Source organism: Balaenoptera borealis, assembly GCF_965194805.1.
Source record: "Balaenoptera borealis genome assembly, chromosome: 3".
Taxonomy (NCBI): domain Eukaryota; kingdom Metazoa; phylum Chordata; class Mammalia; order Artiodactyla; family Balaenopteridae; genus Balaenoptera; species Balaenoptera borealis.
In genome coordinates, this window is record NC_138866.1 from 166,509,142 (window position 1) to 166,532,559 (window position 23,418).

The window sequence follows — 23,418 nt, forward strand, 5'->3', positions numbered from 1 at the left end:
GGGCTCTGGCAAAAAATACATCTCATTAGCATTAAAAGTTACATGGCTATTTCTCATGGGGCTACTTTTAAATTATTGTTCTGTCCAAGGTTTCTAAGTAACCAAAGTAGGCAAAAAGCTTATATATTTTTCATAACTCATAGGAGAAAAAACACAGATTAAGAGTGGGCCCCGCTCGCCGCAACTAGAGAAGGCCCTCGCACAGAAACGAAGACCCAACACAGCCAATAAATAAATAAATAAATAAATTAAAAAAAAAAAAGATATTCATCTGTTTAAAAAAAAAAAAAAAACAACAACTGACAATCAACCCAGAAAAACGCTGTGAAACACACAGAAGTGTATCTCAGACACTTCCAAATTCACCAAGAAATACCCAGCCACCTTAGTTTACTTGACACATTTTTATTTGCTACAATGACATATAATCCATCTGTTTCTAAGATGACATAGAATTTGCTAATTTCACTTGAAGGGCATACATACTGAAATTTTTAAAATTCACTGTGCCAAAAGCAGTAAGCATTATATAGCATTCCTCCATAAAAATTATGGAACCACATGAATTTGCTGATATTTAACATTTTGGGGCCACAAAAACAACAATTTCATGTGGCTCAATCTAATGCACTATTTTGCTCAATTAAAATCCCTTGAAAGAATTTTGTGATTTAAAAAAATTCATGGACTTCCCTGGTGGCGCAGTGGTTAAGAATCCGCCTGCCAATGCAGGGGACACGGGTTCGAGCCCTGGTCCGGGAAGATTCCACATGCCGCGGAGCAACTAAGCCCGTGCACCAAAACTACTGAGCCTGTGCTCTAGAGCCCGCAAGCCACAACTACTGAGCCCACGTGCCACAACTACTGAAGCCTGTGTGCCTAGAGCCTGTGCTCCGCACCAAGAGAAGCCACTGCGATGAAGAGTAGCCCTCGTTCGCCGCAACTAGAGAAAAGCCCGTGCACAGCAACAAAGACCCAACGCAGCCAAAAATAAATAAATTTATAAAAAAAAAATCAAATAGATTATCTTTTAAAAAAATCATAAATAAATCACAGTTACTATTCATAAAATTTTTAAAATATATCCAATTTCATTTGGATCACTTAATGAAGGTTCAGCACATGAAGAGCTGGATCACTATTGGAAATTTAACGATTACAAAGTTAGACCAAAGAGCGGCACATGTTCAACAGTAAAACAGACCACAGCCCAGGGGAAAAAATGATCTGCATCTCTACTGCACAAAAATAAGTGACATGTCACTGATCTTGTATCTTGATCAATGGGTTTACAAAGCCCATTCCCTGTATGATTAGGATCCAAACCATTCTTACGTCAGTGAAAGGGCATTCCACCACATTCTTGCCTTATTCAATGAAGTACCTCTAGTAAGGCAGGGATTTCACATTCAGACGCTTAGGAGGCGAAACATGAGGGAGGATCCATGTTTCCAATAATTCTCCAGGGCACATAAACTGAAGACATCCTGGCTAAGTAAAAAAGTCTGGGGACCAATGGAGAGTCCATGAAGGATTCTTTTCCATCCCAGCCACACCTAAGGGCTTGGTTCCAAGACTGCTAGTCAACTTTATTTCAAATTTGAGAAAGTTCAAATTGATTTTAATCTCAACATTTCTTTACGGACTTCCCTGGTGGCACAGTGGTTAAGAATCCACCTGCCAATGCAGGGGACACGGGTTCAAGCCCTGGTCCGGGAAGATCCCACATGCCGCGGAGCAACTAAGCCCGTGCGCCACAACTACTGAGCCTGCGCTCTAGAGCCCACGAGCCACAACTACTGAAGCCCGCACGCTCTAGGGCTTGCATACCACAACTGCTGAGCCCGCGTGCTGCAACTACTGAAGCTCGTGCGCCTAGAGCCTGTGCTCCACAACAAGAGAAGCCACCGCAATGAGAAGCCCGCGCACTGCAACGAAGGGTAGCCCCCGCTCACCGCAACTAAAGAAAGCCTGCGCACAGCAACGAAGACCCAATGCAGCCAAAAACAAATAAATAAAATAAACAAACAAACAAAACACATTTCTTTAAATTGGCTCTTAAGTGCTCAATAACTATTAGTGGTAAAAAAGGGTAAAGGAAGGAAAGGAAGAAGGGGGGTTGGTTGCTTGGCTGACTAGTGCTATTGGTACGGTTTTAATAAATCCCCTGGACCAGATAAACTCGGTTAATCAGCACACAGGAATAGTAACATTTTCACAGAGGGAGTGTATTTCACTGTCATTCACTAAATGGTTATTGAACATTTATCATACGTTAGGGACTGTGCTAGGGACTAAAGATCCCTGTCCAAACAGAAGTCACCATGTGGGCAGGACACAGACAGTCACAATATGGTGGGATACATGCCCTAAGAAGGTGCAGGGGTCACACCAGCCAGATTTGGAAGGTAGAGGAAGGCTTCCTAAGGAAGTACTGTCCCACATGAAACCTGGATAATGCACATGATTGTGGAGGTGTTCCTCTCAGGGCACATGGCTCTGCATAAGGCCCCTAGAGCGGAGAGGGGCCATGGCATATCACAGGAAATGAAAGAAATTCTGCACAAAAGAGGGAGAAGTTGAGGGAGAAGCCTAGTAAAGGAAGTAAAGCCTGGATTAAACAGAGGTATGGTCTTTGTTAGGGATTCTGACTTTGTCTAACAAGTAACAGGCATTCACTGAAGGATTCTGAGCAGGAAGCTGACGCAATTACATGCATATGAATTTTAGAAGCCCCACCCCTAAGTGTAGAAGTGAGCGCACAATGGGGAAAGGGAAATGCTGGAGGCAGAGACTTTGTTTTTAAGAAATACTGGTAGCTCCCAGAATCATTGGGAGGCATCAACAAAGGGAGCCTAGCTAAACTTTCAGGAGCAACTCCCAAAAAACCAGGCCAAAAAGGGAGCTGCTATCTCTGGCATGATTAGGACAATCAGGATGCTGTCCCACAGCTCCCAGCTTCAGGGCAGCCGCCTGGCAGGGACTAGGGATCACAGTAACACAGGTCAGAGGGGATGGCAGCCGGAACGAGGACTATGACGGTAGGGGTGGAGAGGACTGAAGAGACGTGTGCTACAGGAAGAAGAATGGATGGAGAAGGGGTGGGAGAGTGATGGGTGACACCCAGGTTTCTGCATGAAGCAACAGGATGGAGAGTTACTGAAATAGGGTAACAAAAGGAGAACTGGGGTGGGAAAAATGGATGTGGGGTTTTGGACTTCAGGCGTCGGAGATGTGTGCCATGGGCAGGGATGAGGTCATCCAGGGAGAGCAATCAAGCCAGGTGGAAGAGGGCACGGGATGCAGCCCGAGTACCACCACCAGCACCTACAAGCTGGGCAGAGGCAACTGGAAGAGGGGGTACAAGCATCCAGGAAGTGAAGGAAGCAGAGGTCGGTAGTGCTAAATGCTGCGGAGGGATCGATCAAGATGAGGGCAGAGACTCACAGAGAAACTTCTGTGACCTTTCAAGGGGATGACAGGGTGGAAGGTGGACAGAGTAAGACAAGAACACCCACGGACCCCGCTATGTTTAACAAAAAACTTGAACCCCTGGCCACAATTATTTTTAAGATGGAGAAGGTGAAGAGAAAAGAAAAGGAAAAGAAAAGGCAAGGAGAAAGAACAAGAGGAATAAAGATTGGAAAGGAAAAAACAAACATCTTACTTGTATTTGATACAAACATTCATGTATCACAGGGAGATTCACCAAGATTCAGCATATTATTAGAAGTAATTAGAGTTTAGAAAGGTTCATAGATAAAAGGTAAACTTAAAAAGATCAATATTTCTCTATACCAGCAACAACCAGAAAATGTAACAGAAAGCTACCACTCATAATAGCAAAACAAACAAACAAAAAACACCCCAAAAAACAAAACCCTAATGGGTTAAACATTTAAGAACTAACTGAACAAAAAGTATGAGAGACCCCCATGGAGAAAATTTTAAACTGTTAAAAGAAGTTAAGATCTGGATAAGTGAAGACATTCTGTGCTCCGTTGGTGGGAATGTAAATTGGTGCAGCCACTATGGAAAACAGTATGGAGGGTCTTCAAAAAAATAAAAATAGAACTACCATATGATCCAGCAATCCCACTTCTGGGTATTTATCTGAAGAAAATAAAAACACTAACTCAAAAAGATATCTACACCTCCACATTCACTGCAGCAATATTTACAATAGCCAAAGCATGGAAACAATCTAAGTGTCTATCGACAGATGAATGGATAAAGATGTGGTGTATATATTATACAATGCAATTTAAATCAGCTATAAAAAAGAAGGAAATTCTGCCGTTTGTGACAACATAGATGGACCCTGAGGTAGCATTATGTTAAATGAAATCTGTCAGAGAAAGACAAATACTGTATGATATCACTTATATGTGGAATATAAACAAACAAACAAACAAACAAAAAATCCCAAACTCATAGACACAGAAAACAGATTGGTGGTTGCCAAAGGTTGGGAATGGGGGGTGAGCAAAAAGGGTGAAAGGGGTATCAAAGGGTACAAACTTCCAGATATAAAATAAATAAGGCCCAGGGATGTAATAATGTATAGCCTGGTGACCACAGTAAACAACACTGTGTTGCATATTTGAAAGGTGCTAAGAGTAAATCTTAAAAGTCCTCATCATAAGAAAGAAAATTTGTAACTATATATGGTTAAGGATGTTAACTAGACTTATTGTGGTGATCACTTATTGTGACTATACAAATGTCAAATCATTATGTTGTACATCTGAAACTAATAAAATGTTATGTGTCAATTACACCACAATAAAAAAAGACTTCAGTTCTCCCTAAATTAATGTATAAATTCAATGTAATTTCATCATTGGTTTTATTATTATATTACGTTATTATTATTTGGGAACTCAAACTTATTCCAAATGCATATGAGAGAACAATAGTTCACAAAAGCCAAAACGGTGCTAAAAAAAGTTAAAAAGACAAAAAAGGGGCACTTTTCCTGTGACAACAAAACTAGTGTGGTGCTGGCACGCAGAACAGAGAATGCTGAGACAGATCGGGGCTGCATGAGGCCTACTTACTGCACAGTTAAGAATGCCCATAAATCAATGGGGAAAGGACAAACCGTTAGCAGGCAAAACTGGCTCCACATGCGGAGAAAAAATAAAAATGGGTTCCCACTCAACACTACACACAGAGGTGGACCGCAGGTAGATTAAGGACATAATGTGAAAGGTAAAACCATAAAGCTAACAGAATCAATGCAGAAAAATATCTTTGTGACTTATGGAAGAAAAAGAGTTCTTAAAACCCCCAAAGTATAAAACTTACGTATGTATTATTGATGCAGAACACAAAACATTTTTAAAAACTCTCCTTCTTAAAGTATCAGTAGTTTTTAGTAGATTTTCCATATAAAAATAAAATAAAATTGGAAGAAATGAGCATTCTTTATGATTTTTCATTTAGACATATAGCGTTCATGAGTACTGGGAAAAAAGAATGGGTACTTTATATTTATATTTAAAAGAAAACATTAAAGCACTGGATAAGTACTATGGATTTTTTTTTTTTACTCCATAAATGTCACCACTTTAGCTCTTCATACATTTTTATTATAGTCCATATAACACCGAAGAGTAAAGCTCCCCAAATACCTAAGAGTAAAGCTAATTATCAAGGGATTCATCAATTATAATCTGCTTTTTTCTATACTTGCAAGACTTTCAAACTAAAAGAACTGATATTACTTCCTTTGAAATTAGTGCAAATAGACCAAGGGGAATAGAATTAAACTAAAACACAGGATTTTTAAAGTTGTATTGAACACATTATAGTTATTTGAGCACAACTGAATGAAATTAAAATAATGTATAATTCAATTTTAACTGAAATCTTAGGTTACCCTAAAAACTTAGAGCTACATCCCAACTGCTTTATTTCGCTACTCAGCTTTCATTAAGAGGTAGAACAGGTACCTCAGAATTCAAATATACTAAGAATGGTCTAAAGAAAGAACAAAATCAGCATTTGTTTTGAAATGAGATGTCTAGAAAGCAGACTTGAGTGTAACAACTGGGGAAAAACCCAAATTCAGCGCCTCAAGGACTGGATACTTAAATCTTCCTACACTAGGTACTAAAAACATACTCAGTACATTTCTAACCCCCAAATGAAGAATATTTACTTAATTAAAAACTTCAATCATGTTTTCAACTCCTTTTTTCCATTATGCTACTCTGAATTTAACTTTTCTTTAGAGCCAATAAAATCTGCTAAAAGTTGAAAATTGTATAATTTATTTAACTTATTGTTTAATATACTAAAATATTTCTTCTCCAAGCCTTTTTAAGTCCTCCCTCCCTCCCCTGAAAATCTACCTCCTGTATATTTCAGAAAACTATGAAATCACCATTAAATGGAGTGCTATAGTAACCCACGGGTATTCTAAATGTATTAGATGAATGACATATACCTTGAACCACCACCTGGCTGCCTGGGACAAAGAACTGCTGTGTGCCATCTGCTGACTGTGCTGCGTACTGTACAATTGTAGCACCTGGCGGAGGAGCTCCTGAATTTGTCATTGTTAATGCCTGCAGTCCCTGAACACCATCAGATCCTGGGTTAGAAATCTGGATTGTTCCACCTTGGGCTATAGCAACTTAACAGAAAAAGAAAAGAAAAATTAGAGAATTTCAAGATTCATTTTTAATAATCCCATATAGGAAGAATATACTCTGGATCTATTTATTACCAAAGCGTCTCATTCTCAAGTTACCCTTAATTCTCTATGCTGAATTGGTAAGGGGCTCCTCCTTCATGGGGCAACACTCTGAAAAAGCTCAAAACACTTGAAAATATCTTATATTCAGAACTGTTTGAAATACACAGAACTCATGGAGTTGTCCTCCTCTCTGGCATCCATCCAACTAAATTATTTAAGAGGAAGAGTGGAGATCAGACAGGGAGAAAGTCCAGGTTTTGATTTTCTCCAGTCTTTCATATATTTTTAGTTATAGATAAACAACATTCTTCTAACATTTAAGAAATGGTCAGTTAAATTCCATTGAGCATTATGATTACAATGAATTTATAATTTGTTCAGGTAACTACTCGTCTAATTTATCATCAAAAGAAAGTAGCTTTTAATGAAATATATATATACAGTATATAGCTTTAAAACATATTTATTAAAATATACATTTCTATATATTTATATACTTATTAAAACCTATGTATATTTTTAGACTTGAGGTTTTAAAGCTCAAGTCTACAAAACTGTAACCTTTGCCATTTTGACTATGTCAGGAGAATCCTGAAATATAAAATGTTAAGTTGGAAAGAACCTTAAAAGGTAACTGTATTGAAAGACTTTGTGCTACATTTACCTCTACAAAGTGTCTTGAACTGTAGCTAATGGCAACAAATATGAGGTAGACTTCCTTTAAATACTGAGACTTGCCAGCCATGTTTAAAAATTAACTTATTAACAGAAAGTTTCAAAAGAATAATTGATCAAATGTTATGTTTTTAAATTTCACTCTAATGGACAAATAAGTACTATTTAAAATATCTGAGAGTTCTATATACTTTAACATAAAGATGACAACTCCATGATTTAATTTAAACACTAGAGGTTAAGTGGAACAAGGGCTATTCTTTAAAAAAATCACATATAAACCAGCTAGTTAGACTTTACAATGAAGATAAAAATGACACATAATCAGAATAATGCGACACCTATAATTCAATGTAAATGCCTTACAGGAATGCTGTAGTAGTGTCTAAAATATAGTCTGAATATTTCTGAGTCATTCCCTAAATTCGTAACGGCATCTAAGCAAAGGTGACAATCTGATTGAATAAAACTATCAGAACTATTGGTAAGATTAACAACCACCACCACAAATCTGCAGGTCTAGGGCCAACACAGAAAGATGGGTTAACATTTTAAAAAGATTTCAACACAGAGGCGCTGTCTGGTTTTAGTTTGTTGGCAGGCTGCTATACGATTGACAGAAACTAAAGAATCAGTTACCAAAATGTCAACAGCGCTGTGGTTGAGAAACTCTGAAGCAACCTCACTTTATTTGTCTGGCTCATCTAGAGCATTATATTCCGTACACATTTTAAAAACAAGATTTCACCATGACTCTCCAAAGATTTCAAGGGTCTCAGGACTCACCCCTTAATAATAAAAGGGTTTGAAAGAAGTCTGAAAAAGAAGAGATATTGTTTCCTTGGATCTTCATGGCTGGACATGAATGAATTTCATATGTTATCATATATTTGAATGAATATTTCCAGTTGATAGTTTGTTGTCAAAGAAACAGTGCTTTAGAAAGAACAGACATAGGCAGTGTAACCACAATGTTAAGAAGCACAAAGCCTAGCATACAGCAGGCACTCAATAAATATGATGAATGAATGGCTATCATTTCAAGACAGAATACATAAAAACGACTTAAGCCACGTGTGAATCCATAAGAGTTAAATGAGGGCTTCCCTGGTGGCACAGTGGTTGAGAATCTGCCTGCTAATGCAGGGGACACGGGTTCGAGTCCTGGTCTGGGAAGATCCCACATGCCGCGGCGCAACTAGGCCCGTGAGCCACAATTACTGAGCCTGCGCGTCTGGAGCCTGTGCTCCGCAACAAGAGAGGCCGCGATAGTGAAGAGGCCCGCGTACCGCGATGAAGAGTGGCCCCCGCTTGCCGCAACTGGAGAAGGCCCTTGCACAGAAACGAAGACCCAACACAGCCAAGAATAAAAATTAAAAAAAAAAAAAAAGAGTTAAATGAAGTATGGTTTCAAATTATAATTATAGAACTTAATTTTCCATATTGACAATACAATTATCAAGTTTTTGAACTAGTAAAAATTCTGAGTAGTTTCTTCAAAGGATAAGAACCATGAAATAGGTAGATAAAAATCCTTACTTTCCGGCTTCCCTGGTGGTGCAGCGGTTGAGAATCCGCCTGCCAATGCGGGGGACATGGGTTCGAGCCCTGGTCTGGGAGGATCCCACATGCCGCGGAGCAACTGGGCCCGTGAGCCACAACTACTGAGCCTGCGCGTCTGGAGCCTGTGCTCCACAACAAGAGAGGCCGCGATAGTGAGAGGCCCGCGCACTGCGATGAAGAGTGGCCCCTGCTTGCTGCAACTAGAGAAAGCCCTCGTACAGAAACGAAGACCCAACACAGCCAAAAATAAAAAAAAAATAAAAAATAAAAAAATCCTTACTTTCTTCTTTTCATACTTCATTTTTTTCACTTTTTTTTTTCATTGTTTCCCCATAGTTCCAACCAAACTTCTTTGCTCTCATACCGTGCAAAGCTGATATATCAAGAATCTGTTCCTCTTATCATTTTATTTTCTGGTCATCATATAATTAGATGTGGAAAATAAAAGACAAACACACGCACACAGAAGTTGGCTCTAGGGGGAAAATGTTTCTACTGATGAGTCTTGTCTTTTAGCCTAACTTTTTTTATACCAAAGGCACTCTTGATTTTGGCACTATCAAATGACAGTAGACCCTCCCATGTAAAAATGTAGCCTCTCAATTGACAATATTCCCAATGTGTGAAGATTTCCCACTGCTTCAGGATACGAGAAATAGGCTCTGTGGGTGTGTGTGTGTGTATACAAAAGATTTGAGGACGAAACTTTTTAGGTTACAAAATATTCAAGGATAGCATAATTTTCTTAATAAATACACATCAATATAAATTAAATAGCAGGAAAAACTAAAATGAAATTAACTGAATGAGTTTAGTCATGTCTTGTTTTAGCTAATTATTATTATTTTTTAACTTATGGAACTTTTCTAGCAAACATAAAAGGTGAAAGAATTTTGTGTCATTTATTTTCCCTACCCACTCATTCCAAACCTTTTTCTGTGTCTGGAGTATTTTAAAACAAATCTCAGACATCATATCTGGCAAATCATTTTAAAATAAAATCACTGGCCCATATCAAGGCCATTAGCAACCACTGAAAATAAAACAACTTTGTATTTCCTACTAATTTTACCTCGGGGACCTAGGTTTTATTAATGCTTTCTTGGACTGATGCATGCAACTGAGGCATACAAGCTTACACGTACGGCCACTTTGTTGTTTGTAATGAAGAGTCCACACAAGTCTATGAATACTGATTAGGATTCAAGCAGAAGTAAAAGTGGTTTATTATTTTAGAGTATATGCACACTTATTTTCCTCTTTTAAATAATCCTAATAACACTGCAGTTTGATGAAATAATCTAAATTGAATTACAACTGAACAATTAGATTATATAGTCAATTAAATTCTACTTCAATTTCCATTATTAACTGATTCAATCCTGATAGTATGTTATCTGCTCATAGTAGGGATGGGTAGAGGTTGAGCTCTGTTGTCCTAGTTGCTCTGGGACGTACCTAACTTTTTGTCCCGTAATGTCTCAGGTGAGCTATATTCCATAATTAAGTAGGTCGCTCTATACGCACAAACTGAATGTTGAACACACTGACCTTATGTTAAAAAAGTTTCTCTAGAGAGAATGTAATTCGTTAATGAACTAAGTATTTTTCTACTAAGTTAGTTTTAGCGGTTACACAAATGTCTTCATATACATTCTTATATAGTTATGATATTTAGCTTCAAATCAGAATTAACCCAAGTATGGTCTCCCCATCCCCAACTTACCACAGACAATGGTAACCAGGATGCTATCATATCAACTAGTCTAGGCAATAAATTCTTTAAAAATTCCTGGTATAAAAAATTTTGTTTAAAAAAATCTGCTACTTCTACTACTCATTGCCATTGAGCACTTCTCTCCTAGAGCGATTAATATCACTGAAGCAAGGAAAATACTACTTATAGGATGAAAATTCAAGAGTTTTGATAAAAAAATTTTTTTAATTAAAAAATAATATTTTAAAGTCTTGTATAATCAATAAAGAAGGAAGAAGAGAAAAATAAGGGTGGAAAACTGAAAAAAAAAAAAAAAGAGTTCATGACCAAATGAGGAAGCAGAATTTATTTAAATTAAGATTTTATCTGACCTCTTTTCATGTGATGCTAACATCTTTTTAACCCTAAACCTGTATATATGAGCTAATTCAAACACATAGACATGCAAATGTTTAATTACTTATGATTTAAAACCATCTTTATTCCAAATTGCAATAAAAGGATTCATAAATAAAACTTTATCGGATGAACTTTAAAAAGGAACAGCAGACCTTATTCCAGTGAATTCTTAGATTGAAATTCAAAAAGTGAGCACAAAACAGAAGCTGTGAGTACCTGTGCCTTAAAGCCAAGAAGTGCCTACCTCTTGAATAAAGACTAAAGAATAAATACTAAAGAAGAATAAAGACTAAAACAGCCTCCTGCAATAACAAGAACAGCGACACCAAGGTTAAAGAGCCAGATTTACATCAAGTAGATACTGTCCTAAGTTTGCTTTGAAAGGTACCTTGGGAGCATGTAAGAAAAGTCACTCCTAAGAGCAGTAAATGCAACTGCATTTACTTTAGAATGTGCAAGCCTATCGCGCAAATTCCTCTTACAAAGAAATGGAATCAGTGTTTATTCATTTGAGTCTCCTGAGAATTCTGAATTCTTCGAGCAGTCCACAAAGTTCACAGATACCTTTCTTCATATGGTGGATTTAGGAGTGACCCACTTACCTATAGTGTATAAGATGCCAGTAAAGATGAGTTAATAGAGATTCACTCTACCAAGATTCTTAGTAAAATAAAGTAGGAGCAAGCAAAGAGACAGGGATATTTAGGAAAAAATAATTTGAAGTCTTGGGTGACGGTCCTTAATTGGTAAGGGAAGAAGTAGGGTAAAGTAGACGGGGGATTTTAAAAAACCCCAAAAAACCATCTTTAGAGAAAATTTAATGAATTAAGAAACTTCAAACATTTAAATTTCTTTACCTGCAACAGCACATATAGAAGAACCACAACTTCTACTGTTTGTGAATTCACTCCCATTTAATGCATGACTTGAATGTCATGTAGCAAGTAACATTCTTTGCTAATTCTAAGACTATCTGAACCACTATCGTTCAGAAATATTCTCTTGAGACAAAACAGGTTTTCTTTGACCAGAATGACTTAATTGGCATACAGCAAACCTATCACTAAGATCTGTACTTCCAGCAAAGTTTCACAAGCGGAGGTCACTTTCTTGGTGTTGCAATAATGAATCCCTGCCTATTTTAAGTTATTTTCCCTACTCCGGGAAATAGCCTGTTCTAAATTTCACTTCTTATCTTCGTGATTAAAAAAAATAAGTTGAAAAAAAAAATAAGTTGAAATAATAAGGTCAACTTCCATCAAATATCTCACTTTCAACTACTAAAAATGTGACTACCTGTATATGAGAAAACCTGAATTTTTATTTTACTTCAACTTTGACTCACAAAGTTGAACACTCCTTTTACAGTTCTTTTGTTTTTAACTCCAACTAACTCACTATAGCAAATTAAAAATAAAAGATCTAAAACAATAATTTTTGAAAAAAAGAAACAAAGTGAAGTTTGGGAGAAAGTCATCCATGGATAAAAGTTGAAGAAAGATTTAAAATAAAAGGCTATAAAAGGGTCTCAAAAATAGTTACATGCAAATACACAGAAAAATCTCCAGAAATTCTAGTAAAATAAACTCTATTCTAAAAACCAAAGGACACCAGTAATTGTTTCTATTTCTAGATATTTAAGAACATTTAATCATTAATTTCTGTTAAGTTATTGCTAGTAAGAAATGGTTGATGAAAATGGATCTTGTATGTATAAATATACATTTAAAGCAAATGCCTTCTAAAGAAAAGTTTAAATGTTAGTATGCACTTTTCAAATGAAAGAATTATCAACATAAACAAGTGTCACTAATTATCATTTTTAACATAGGCAATATCCCTTCTACTGAACCAATAAAATGGCAATTTTTAACCTGTGGACAGCACATGTAGGACAACCACAACTTTTTATTAAAATAACTGCCAGGATCATACTGTATGGGTCCAAATTAAGAAAGCTAAGTAAGAAATTGTCCATGACTTCTGATGTGGCAAATAGAGGAATGTCTAACTTCTAAACATTCGATTTTCTAGTTCTCAACCAGAACTCCTGACTCCACTCCCGCACACCCACATACCCCACACCCAAGGTAGTGACGCTTACGTCGAGCTCCCAGCTGCAAGCACGTGCTAAGAGCACAAGAAATAAAGGCTTTGATGCTGGCTGGGGGGAACAGTTTAATGACTGGGAGTGAGACACTGCCACAGCTGCCTTACATTTCTCTGTTTCATGTCAAAAGTAGCAGTCTCTCTTCCCCAACAGGTAAAATCTGTTATCTTCTTTTGTCCTCACATTAACCTCCGAGTTTGGCAATCTAGTATTATTCACACTTCAAAGACTAAAAACCTGAGATTCGAAACTATCTCACTCTGATCCACGTAGTAACCTGCAGGACCAGGTGCCACCTTCCCCACGTCATCTCCAGCTTCAACATCCTCTCCAAATTCTCAGCTAATAATCTAGGCAAATTCACCCACAGCATCCTCACCCATGTCACTTATAAAGAGATCAATTCCTAAGCAGCATCAGGATATGCCAGAGAAATGTTTCAGACGACAGACAGCATCTTAGGTCACCCTCCGAACTTTAAGATGTCTTAGCATTATTTCAGCAGTAATTTCCAACCTTTTCATGACACAAAACGGAAAATGATAATAGGTGTACAGCGCACTGCTCAAGGCCAGAGCTGACCAGCCAGGAGGTTCTAGCAGCTCCAAGCCCTGCCCAGCCACACCAGTTCTAAAACTCCCACCATCTACTCCCAGTGGGCCAGACAAAAAAGGCACAGAAGTCAGCGAAGTAATAAAAGAGAAATGAAGGTGAAAACCTCAAGGTCTAACTTTGACAGACCATGGGGAATTTTCTTCTCCTAATGTCAACTTTGGACATATTCATTCAGCGCCCTGTACAGGGTGTGGACAAATTATATGCCAGTTCTGTCAGGTATCAGCGTAGGAGCTACCCAAAGAACAGGAATCACCAGAGCAGAATTCGTTTAATACTGCAAATCTACCACCATTAAAATAAAAACTCTAAAAAACTAATGACTAAGGCTTCCCCATAGATTATAGCTTGCTTTAGCATCCAGGTTGTAAGTTAAGACTTGAGATCTTTTGTAGGTATTGTTACTTTTTAAAGGGAAAACAGAAAATACACCTAAAATCTTAACACTGTACTTGGATCAACACAGTAATTAACGTCACACATATTCCTGTACCTAACTAGCTTTTTAAAAAAAAACAACAACCTTGTTTCTGTCCTTTTTCTCTCTTCTCCTCCCCACTTTTCTTTCTAGCTCTCATTTTAAACTATTTTTATAAATAAAACATTCTTGATTTGGGAAAAGACTAGTGCTTTAACTGAAGCAAAAAGCACAGAATTAACAGCCCATTAAAATGCACAAGACTAAATGTGAATGTATCTGTTTATTTACAGCTTTCAGTACTTAAAATTTCAAATAAAATGATCTGTCCAATTGCTTTAGTTTAAAAAAATAAATCATTTTTCCATTCTCTTCTAGAAAAAGCTGCAGCACAAATTAACACAGTAGAGAGTAGTGAAAACAGAATTACATTTAAAACATAGTTTAGAAAACATATGCACCTCTTTTAGATTAGTAAGTATAAAATGTAATTGTTGGTAACAAATGCCAACAAGAATGAAATACAGACATTTATATCTTATTATGTTCACATGCATCATAGAGACAAAAACAGTAAGTTTTAAACTTTTACTAGATATGAATATACACATATAAATAAGAAAAACCCTCCCTTTATTTTTACCCCAAAGTTTTCTTCTATTTTCAGTAAAAAATTTTTTTACTTTTCAAAAGTATATGACAACTGTCAGTACAAATCTCTCACTTCTTTAACATGTACTTTTCACACTATGATACACAGTTTAGGTATCATGATGCGTTTTAAAATGGGTCAGTTTAGTGTCAAAACCCGAGCTGCTTCAACGAAACTAGAGAGACTTAAAGTTAGCAGTACGTCATATGGAATTGCAGCATACATACTGTATTGCCCCGTGCTAGTCTGATATATGCTAGTCGGCAATGCCATGGCAGCGATATTCGGTGACGTTCCTTCTTCCTCGGATTTTTCTTCTTCAATCTTGGGAACACCAGGCACATCAGAGGAAAGTTCATTCAGTATTTTTCTAAAATATAATTTAACAATATAAATAAGTAAGATACATGAATGAGATTTAAAACAGAACAGCTATACTGAGAGAATCTGATGTATAATTATTCTCTTTTTTTGGAAAAAGTATCATTACAGTAGGAAACTTAACTTACCGGTAAGAGGGTCTTCGTGAAAGGATTTCTCTGCGTTTATGAAAATCAATTACTCTTTCTGATTCTGCAGACTCATCTGTCTCTGCAATTGTTGCTACCTATAACACAAGAGTTCCTGAAATGCATCATAAAATCCATGGTATCTCCTTCATTCACAGCACGGTGCTTAAGGGTCTCTCTGTGTGCAGCACCAAGCCGGGCGCTGGGGACAGAACACACTGAGACGCACTAACCACGCTCACAACCTGGCGCAGAGGAAGAGGAAGCGCAGACAACAACACCTAGCTGTAGAACCAGCCTGTGTGCAAAGGATGGCACAGATAACAAATACTGCAGAAATGCAAATGAGTGTCAGGCAGCCTTCAGGAAAGCACTCAGTGTAAGATACACAAGACCTAAGATCCAACCCTGAAAATATCACATAAATCCAGCAGGGGGTGAGCCAGCGAGTGACAGAGGCAGAAAACAATACCACTGCTGACTTAACGCTGGGTCTTCAAATTAGACATTAGATAGGTCTAAAGAAGAAAGAATATTTAAGCAGGTAAACACGTGGGTAACAAGCCTGGTTAAAGTTACAAGAAGTAGGTTGGGTGGGCTTGATGGCAGTAGGTCTTGAAGGTCAAAATAAGGAATTTCTCCTTAAAAGAAAGATCAGAGTTTTAAATACAGTTTCATTTTTTCAAGTAATAGTATAATAACAAATAGTAAAGAAAGTCAGGAAACTAAAATAATGAATCTCTCTACAACATGACTGCTCTCAATATATTTAGCCATCTATCATAGGGGCTAGGATAGTTCTGAGTTTGCAAAACTCACTTTACTTAATATTACAATTACATGGGAATTTGATTTGGGCACAATCAAACAAGCTTATTAAAATACCAACAATGCAGGCAGGAATATATACTTCCCAAGGCACACGGATGTACATATATGTTCACCTACACGTATGACCATGCATCTCTGGTCATGAACACCCTACACATAAGCACACTCATCCATGAGGAGAACTTATTAGAGAAACTGTCGCTGCAAATCAGACAACCATATATCATCACCAAATATTTATCACTTTAAAGCGGGCTTCCACACATCTCTCGTACAATCATAACAATTCCCTTATGCAAGGCAGGCTATTATTTTAGAAAGTGAAAACTGAAGTTCATCATTCGACAGGTAGGAATTCTAACACAAGATCCACAGACACCTATCTCTACAAAGATAATCATATCATCCATTTAACAAAATCCAAAAGAGCCTACTGAATATGAGATAATATTTTCTTCCAGTACCAGCAAGGTTAAAACTAAGTAGAAATATTGATATCTGCACCCCAATAAAAGTCATAATACAATAAGGAGAGTGGAAAGACTTTCTTGCTTTATAATTAGGGTCAGAAAGAGTCAGAAAGTCCTGGAATCAAAGTTCATTGCAGGAATGAAAAAAAAAGACAATACTGAGAATCACTCTTACATTTTTGAAAGACAAAGGAGAGACACCTGTGCTGAAAAGATAACCAAGCTTTTAACACACGTGGATTTCAAGTGTCATGTTGCAACTCTCATCCTTATTCTGCAACAAACTGGATTCAAATATGCAGGAAAAGGATAAGACTGATTAAGTATAAGAAACTACATTTTCCTCAGAGATATTTTTGTCATCAATTAGGTTCAAATAGTTTCAACATTTAAAGGACAAAAACAGGGCTTCCCTGGTGGCGCAGTGGTTGAGAATCTGCCTGCCAATGCAGGGGACACGGGTTTGAGTCCTGGTCTGGGAAGATCCCACATGCTGCGGAGCAACTGGGGCCGTGAGCCACAACTACTGAGCCTGTGCGTCTGGAGCCTGTGCTCCGCAACGGGAGAGGCCACGACAGTGAGAGGCCCGCGCACCGCGATGAAGAGTGGCCCTCGCTTGCCACAACTAGAGAAAGCCCTCGCACAGAAACGAAGACCCAACTCAGCCAAAAATAAATAAACAAACAAACAAAAAACAAAAAAAACACCTAGTTTCTAAAATAAATAAATAAATAAAATAAAGGACAAAAACAAACTGACCTTAAAAAGGAACAGACATAAATTCAGTAGAAGAGAAAAGTATGCTTTTAAAAATGCATACTTAATAATTTACATCTGTTGATGCAAAGAAATGTTTTAGCTTCGAGAAATGTTAAGAATTTATGACCAACTTTGATGACAATAAACAACAAAACACATCTCTGGATCACAACCACAACACTAACCATATCTAAAAAAAACCAAGGTTTAACCTGATGTATAAACGTAACACCAAGTAACAATAATATCATGTCACACATACTGAATTAACAATAAACCTAAATTTCTACACTCTAATGTGAGTACTGGTGAAAACAGCATCAGTACTACAATATTTACATTACCATGTTTATCAGACATCTCCAAAGAATCCTCAAAATACTTTTAAGCATCTTTGGAGAGCACTGCTAAACAAATCTAAGTTTGAGCAGAGAGCAACAACTTAAAGGAGAATGACTCAATCTGTAAATTAAGAGCTAACAAAACTACAACTCGAGTCAAATCCATGTATCTAGCAGGGCACAATGCACTTCACACATAAAAAGGAAATTTGTCTAAATGTTTAATAACAAGAGTTGAGCATCAAAGCTACACAAAGAAAATGAGGATAAATCAATTAGTTAAAGAAAAAAAAAAAAAGCTCAAGAAAGTCCAAGACAAATCATCTGGGAAGGAAGCTAACCTGAATAGCTTGTATTTGTGGTGACTGAATAACCGATGGCTGTGGTGTCTGAAATACTCCCTGGACATGTACAGTTTGGCCTGAAGGTAACTGTACTAGAGTTACAGCTGGGGAGCCTCTTCCGGTGCCTGACCCAGCTACAGAAACCTGCAAAAATGATCATCATTGAAGATTAAGGCTGGACCTTTTCTTAGTTCTTTACGTTTTTCTAAAAGAAATACCATTCACTATCATGACTGGCCTATTTTTCCTGCTTCTAAGAAACGACAAGCAAGCCAGGGTACTTACCATTAGGAGACGGTTACCATCCTGGAACAGTCATTATCTGATGTGACAGATACTAAAGAACCCATGCTCCTCACTTTCGGTTCCCATGCTTTGGTGGCTAAGAATGTTCCAAGCACAAAGTTCTAAAGCAGTTAAACTACCTCACTACGACCTCACGACTACTAACAGTGAAGCCTTATTTAGGCCAGAGTATAAACCACCCTCCCTAACTTCTTAAGAGTAATCGGAGACAGAACTTAAAGATGGTAAATTATTTTTTAATAAATGAAACTTCTGACATATGACATTATAGTATTACTCCAGACACAAGCTAATGCCTTGTCTCTATACTGATGAAAACTGCAGTTACTTTTATGCCCTAACAGTCACAAAAAGGGCACAGGCCAAAGAAATTCCAGGACCTCTCATGCCCCTCGCATCTCCGAACCAGAGAAAGCTCATGCCTTGGAGCCTATGTGGCCCTGGCACACTTCTTTCCCCCCAACTGGAGCATCCAGAGGGGCCAGAACCATCACTTGGCTTGCACAGACAGGAGAGAACAGCCATTTACCAGCTACCTTGGGTGCTTCTGACAAAGATCCCTACCAGTAAAACACAATAAAACCTTCACTTCTCTGGACTCAAAACCTGCCAAATTTTTAATTAGTACATAACTGTCCTAAAGGCCAGTGTAATCTTACAAACTTTGCCTCATTTGACTAAGTTTCACTACTCATTATGACTTAACTCAGAACACCGAAGACTTTGGACATGAAAGAAGCTACTAGTTTCTATCATGAGTGGTGGCAGACCACAGAATCTAAAACAAATTTTGAAGAAAGCTTCCATTGGACCTCACTTTAAGGAAAACCAATCATTTCCAATCTACTTACTCTAATACTTTAAAAAGAATTATTAAAAACTGGGTTTATAACAAATAATTAGATTTATTTAAAACATCATTCTCTTGGAAGGCAAACTTCTTCGGCAATCCAAAAGTAAAAACTCTTCTATCCACGCAAGAGAACCTACGCGGAGAGCATTGCACTAGGTGCCCTAGGGTGGAAAGCAGAATTGCTAAAGCCAACACCTAAGAAACAACAGCACACAAACAGTACAGAACTAATTGCTCCATTGTCCAGGTCATGAAAACCACAGGAGCACAGAACAGAAAGATCAGTATGGGCCTGAACAACAAGTGGAGGCCTTGTGTACAAGCTGCCGATTGAGCTGGGCCTTGCTGTGGCCTGGGTAACAGCTGGACAGAAAAGTGAGAAACCGGGCTGGAGACACCCAACATGTAGCCCACGGGGCAAATTCAGCCCACCTGCTCCTGGAGTTTTATTGCCTACTTTAGATTTTAGGGGAAAGAAAAAGGGCATTCCATAATGGAGCCAGCAGATTTAACAACCAGAAGTTTAAAAACCACTAGATTTACTCTACAAATGTTCCCTGCATGAATTATAAAAAAGGATCCATCTCTTTGTGAACCAATTGCCAAAAGGTATTCCTTTGCCAAATGACTAATTCTCAAACTTTTTAGTCTCAGGACACCTTTCCACTCTTAAAAATTATTGATGACCTCAAATAACTTTTGTTTATGTGATTTATATCCAGCAGGATGCTGTAAATGCACAACCAGCTCTTGGGAAGGGAGAATGCTATGGGTAACTTTTGCAGATTTCTGTAATTTAAATACTCCTACTATGGCAGATTTCAAGCTACCAACGGGTGACACTGAACACAAAGCTGGAAAAAGATGTACACCATCGGCTCTCACAAGCCAGCTCAGCCCACTGTTGGTTATATGTACTGATATTTACCACATTAGAAATTAAAACTGAGAAATGTTTAAAATACTTAGTAATTCACTTAAAAATAACAATAATGCCATTACATGCTAACATAAATAACAGTTTATGAAGACTACTTTCAAGACAAAATAATTAATGACAAGAGTGTCAATGTTTTACATTTTTACAAATTCTTTTAATGTCTGGTTTAACTTAAAACAGCTGGATTTTCATACCTATTTCTGCACTGAATCTGTTGCAATATGTTATTTTAATTGGTATGTGAATAAAATATGCCTCTTACACATGTATGATTAGAAAAGGAGGAGTATTTCAATGGCTTTTTCAGAGAAATGTGGGTATTCTTCTTTGATACTACACCAAAACTCAGCAAGTGGCTGTTTCTTAAAGGTTAGTGGCCATGTGGAATCTGAAAACTTAGTTACGTTAAAATCCATTCATCTATCTTATACTTAGACATTGATCTATCTTTTATACTCTTTAGCCAGGCATGATTTTGTAATGTTATGCGGTAGTTATTTGGAAAATACTGGCTCACTGAGTTAAGTAGATCTCCCAAATGCTGACACATTTCATGATACACTATCAGAAAATCACATTCATTAAAATCAACATCAACTTCATCAGAAAACTATAAATACTGGGAAGCTATCAAGCTCAAAATGGCAGATGGAGATTTTCCAAAATTCAAAACTGCTGCTTAAAAGCCTGAATTTTATCATTGGCAATAAATACTGTTAATTGTTTTCCTTGACGTGACAAGCTTACTTCATTTTTTTTTGAATTTTTGAATTTCATTTTATTTATTTTTTTATACAGCAGGTTCTTATTAGTCATCAATTTTATACACATCCCTGTATACATGTCAATCCCAATCTTCCAGTTCATCCCACCACCACCCCCACACCCCGCCACTTTCCCCCCTTGGTGTCCATACGTTTGTTCTCTACATCTGTGTCTCTATTTCTGCCCTGCAAACCGGTTCATCTGTACCATGTTTCTAGGTTCCACATATATGCGTTAATATACGATATTTGTTTTTCTCTTTCTGACTTACTTCACTCTGTATGACAGTCTCTAGATTCATCCACTCATTTTCTCTTGAGAAAATGTTTTTCAAATACTCAAGTTTGAACAGTCATAGTTTGGCTATTTGCCATTATTTCAAGAAAAATGATGTCCTGTTTGCGGGGGTGGGGGAATGCAGCTAGTTCTTCTTGCCTCTCATTCAATAACTCAAGTGTTTTTTTTCTCAAGATCACCATTGGTCTTCAGTACGTGGCAGAAATGCTTTCAGTGAATGTCCCACTTCCACAGCACAGAATATTAAAACAACATGTACTCGAGGGTCAAGATTTAATACAATTGGTAATGTTTGCTGATTCATCAGGGACAGTCTTAAGTGAAACTGACATTTTAAAAAAAAACTGCAAGTTAATGTAGTGAAGACCACAATGACTACTAACACAGTTTGGCACCACTGCCACTGACTTGATCGTGCTAAGGTGCCAACAGTTTTACCCCCCAACTGTTTTTGCACCATCAGGGCAAATGCCAATACAGAGAAAAAAAGAAAATAAATCTTAGTATTACTGTGAAAATAGGTTTGTCATCCCAAACCTCCAGGCATGATTGTGTAACACCATGTGGGAGTTATTTGGAAAATACTGGGTCCTTGGAGTCTCCTCCAGGCTTCCCTGTACCACATTTTGAAAACTACTGCTCTATCCTCTATCCTACGCAGCCCCTAGGTAGGCCCTGCTCACAGCTCAGAGCGCAGAGTGCTGAAGCAGGCGGCAATTTCAGCTCCACCACAGCAGCACAGCCAAAACCACCATATATAGTAACCCTGATAGAGCATTCGTATCGCAGAGGTTGAGCAAAACAGAATATACATTATACCCAAGAGTACTACTAGTATTCTTACAGACTGGACCTGTGGCTTGAGATGGCAGATAGTGCCACATTCACTTTCATGGGGAAATGACCAGCTTCAAAGAAATTAGATATTTTGAAGAATTGAAGAACAACTCAAGAAAGATTCATGGGGTTTTGGTAAGTATAAATCATGCTTTAAGTTGTTCTAATTGTCTTACGAGTGTAATTTTCATGACTTCAAATTATTAAACAATGCTCTATCAAAAAGGCTTAGTGAGAAGAAAACCTGCTGTAGAAAGGGAGCTGTACCCACTAGTACAAAACTGTATTCCTAGAATTCTGGAGATGAGTTATACAAATCTGTAACTACAGTGAAAACTCTTACATCTGAACTCTGGGTAGTACAAAAAGCTCACGAGACAACTCTTTAGTTAAACTGTTGAAATAGAGGCTGAGAAGCAGCACAAGTGACATACCCTAGAGTCACAATTCCAATGTATCCTTAAAAAACATCAACAACACTCTTAGATCTAGAGAACCTGTCAGGCATTCTACATTCTTACTGGTTTTGCCAAAACTGATCTGTGACTAGCATTAAGCTTATAACTAACTGTACTGGTAGAGTTAACAGGATAAACATCATCATTCATAGGAAAAAAATTCATGTGGCTCCCTACCTTTAACATCTTACCATTAGTATTATTCTATTGATCACATGAGCCACAAGTAAATACAGGGCGCCCCTGAAGTAGGATGTGGTCCACAGATGGCACAGAAGGAACTCAGGCAATGATTCAAGAACATGCATGGTGGCCCCAAAGCCAAAAATGGGTAAGTAAAGAAGCATCTTTTTGTTTTTGTGCAAGGTGGCAGATTCAGTTTTAGGCAGGCTAGGGTGAAAGCAATGGGAGGAAACCAGGTGGAAATGTTTAGTAGGCAAGGAGAATTATGGGACTGATGCTTGGGTTAGAGCTCAGGAAATAAAGATGTGAGATACACTGACAAAAAGCAACCTATAAAGACTACTATACTTACTTTATTCACAATGTGCAAATAGAATTCTAAAGAAGCTCTGGAAAGAGAAGGGAATTAAGTCTCTCCTAAAGGACACTACTGATAGAGACACAAATTTTAGTTCACTTGAACTAAAATATGCATACTTCACGTAGAAACAGATCTTTCTTATAAACATCATATATTCATTCCAAAACTTTTTAAGAAGTAAATCTCACAGAAACAAGTCATACTTATGAATTAACTCATTCTTTTGTTCACTTAACAAATGTTTATTGGAAGCCTGCCTTGTGGACCAGTCTAGACAGCAGGGATATAGCAGTGAACATGAAAAGTCTG

General features: G+C 37.5%; 1 protein-coding gene across 28 annotated transcripts in view; it reads right to left on the minus strand.

Moving 5' to 3' along the window:
- Nucleotides 1–23,418, minus strand: part of CREM (cAMP responsive element modulator) — a 66,798-nt gene that overhangs the window by 13,565 nt on the left and 29,815 nt on the right. For 8 of the 28 annotated variants that reach the window (XR_014242630.1, XM_082385639.1, XM_082385632.1 and 5 more), the window contains 4 exons: nt 18,107–18,253; nt 15,365–15,462; nt 15,083–15,225; nt 6,455–6,643 (listed from right to left, as the gene is read on the minus strand). Coding sequence is in view for 26 of the 28 variants with exons in the window: in XM_082385639.1 (XP_082241765.1) it covers nt 6,455–6,643; nt 15,083–15,225; nt 15,365–15,462; nt 18,107–18,253 (577 nt within the window). In the remaining 2 variants the exon portion in view is untranslated. The remainder of the gene's footprint in view (nt 1–6,454; nt 6,644–15,082; nt 15,226–15,364; nt 15,463–18,106; nt 18,254–23,418) is intronic. The other 20 variants (XM_082385613.1, XM_082385617.1, XM_082385635.1 and 17 more) reach the window with 3 other exon arrangements.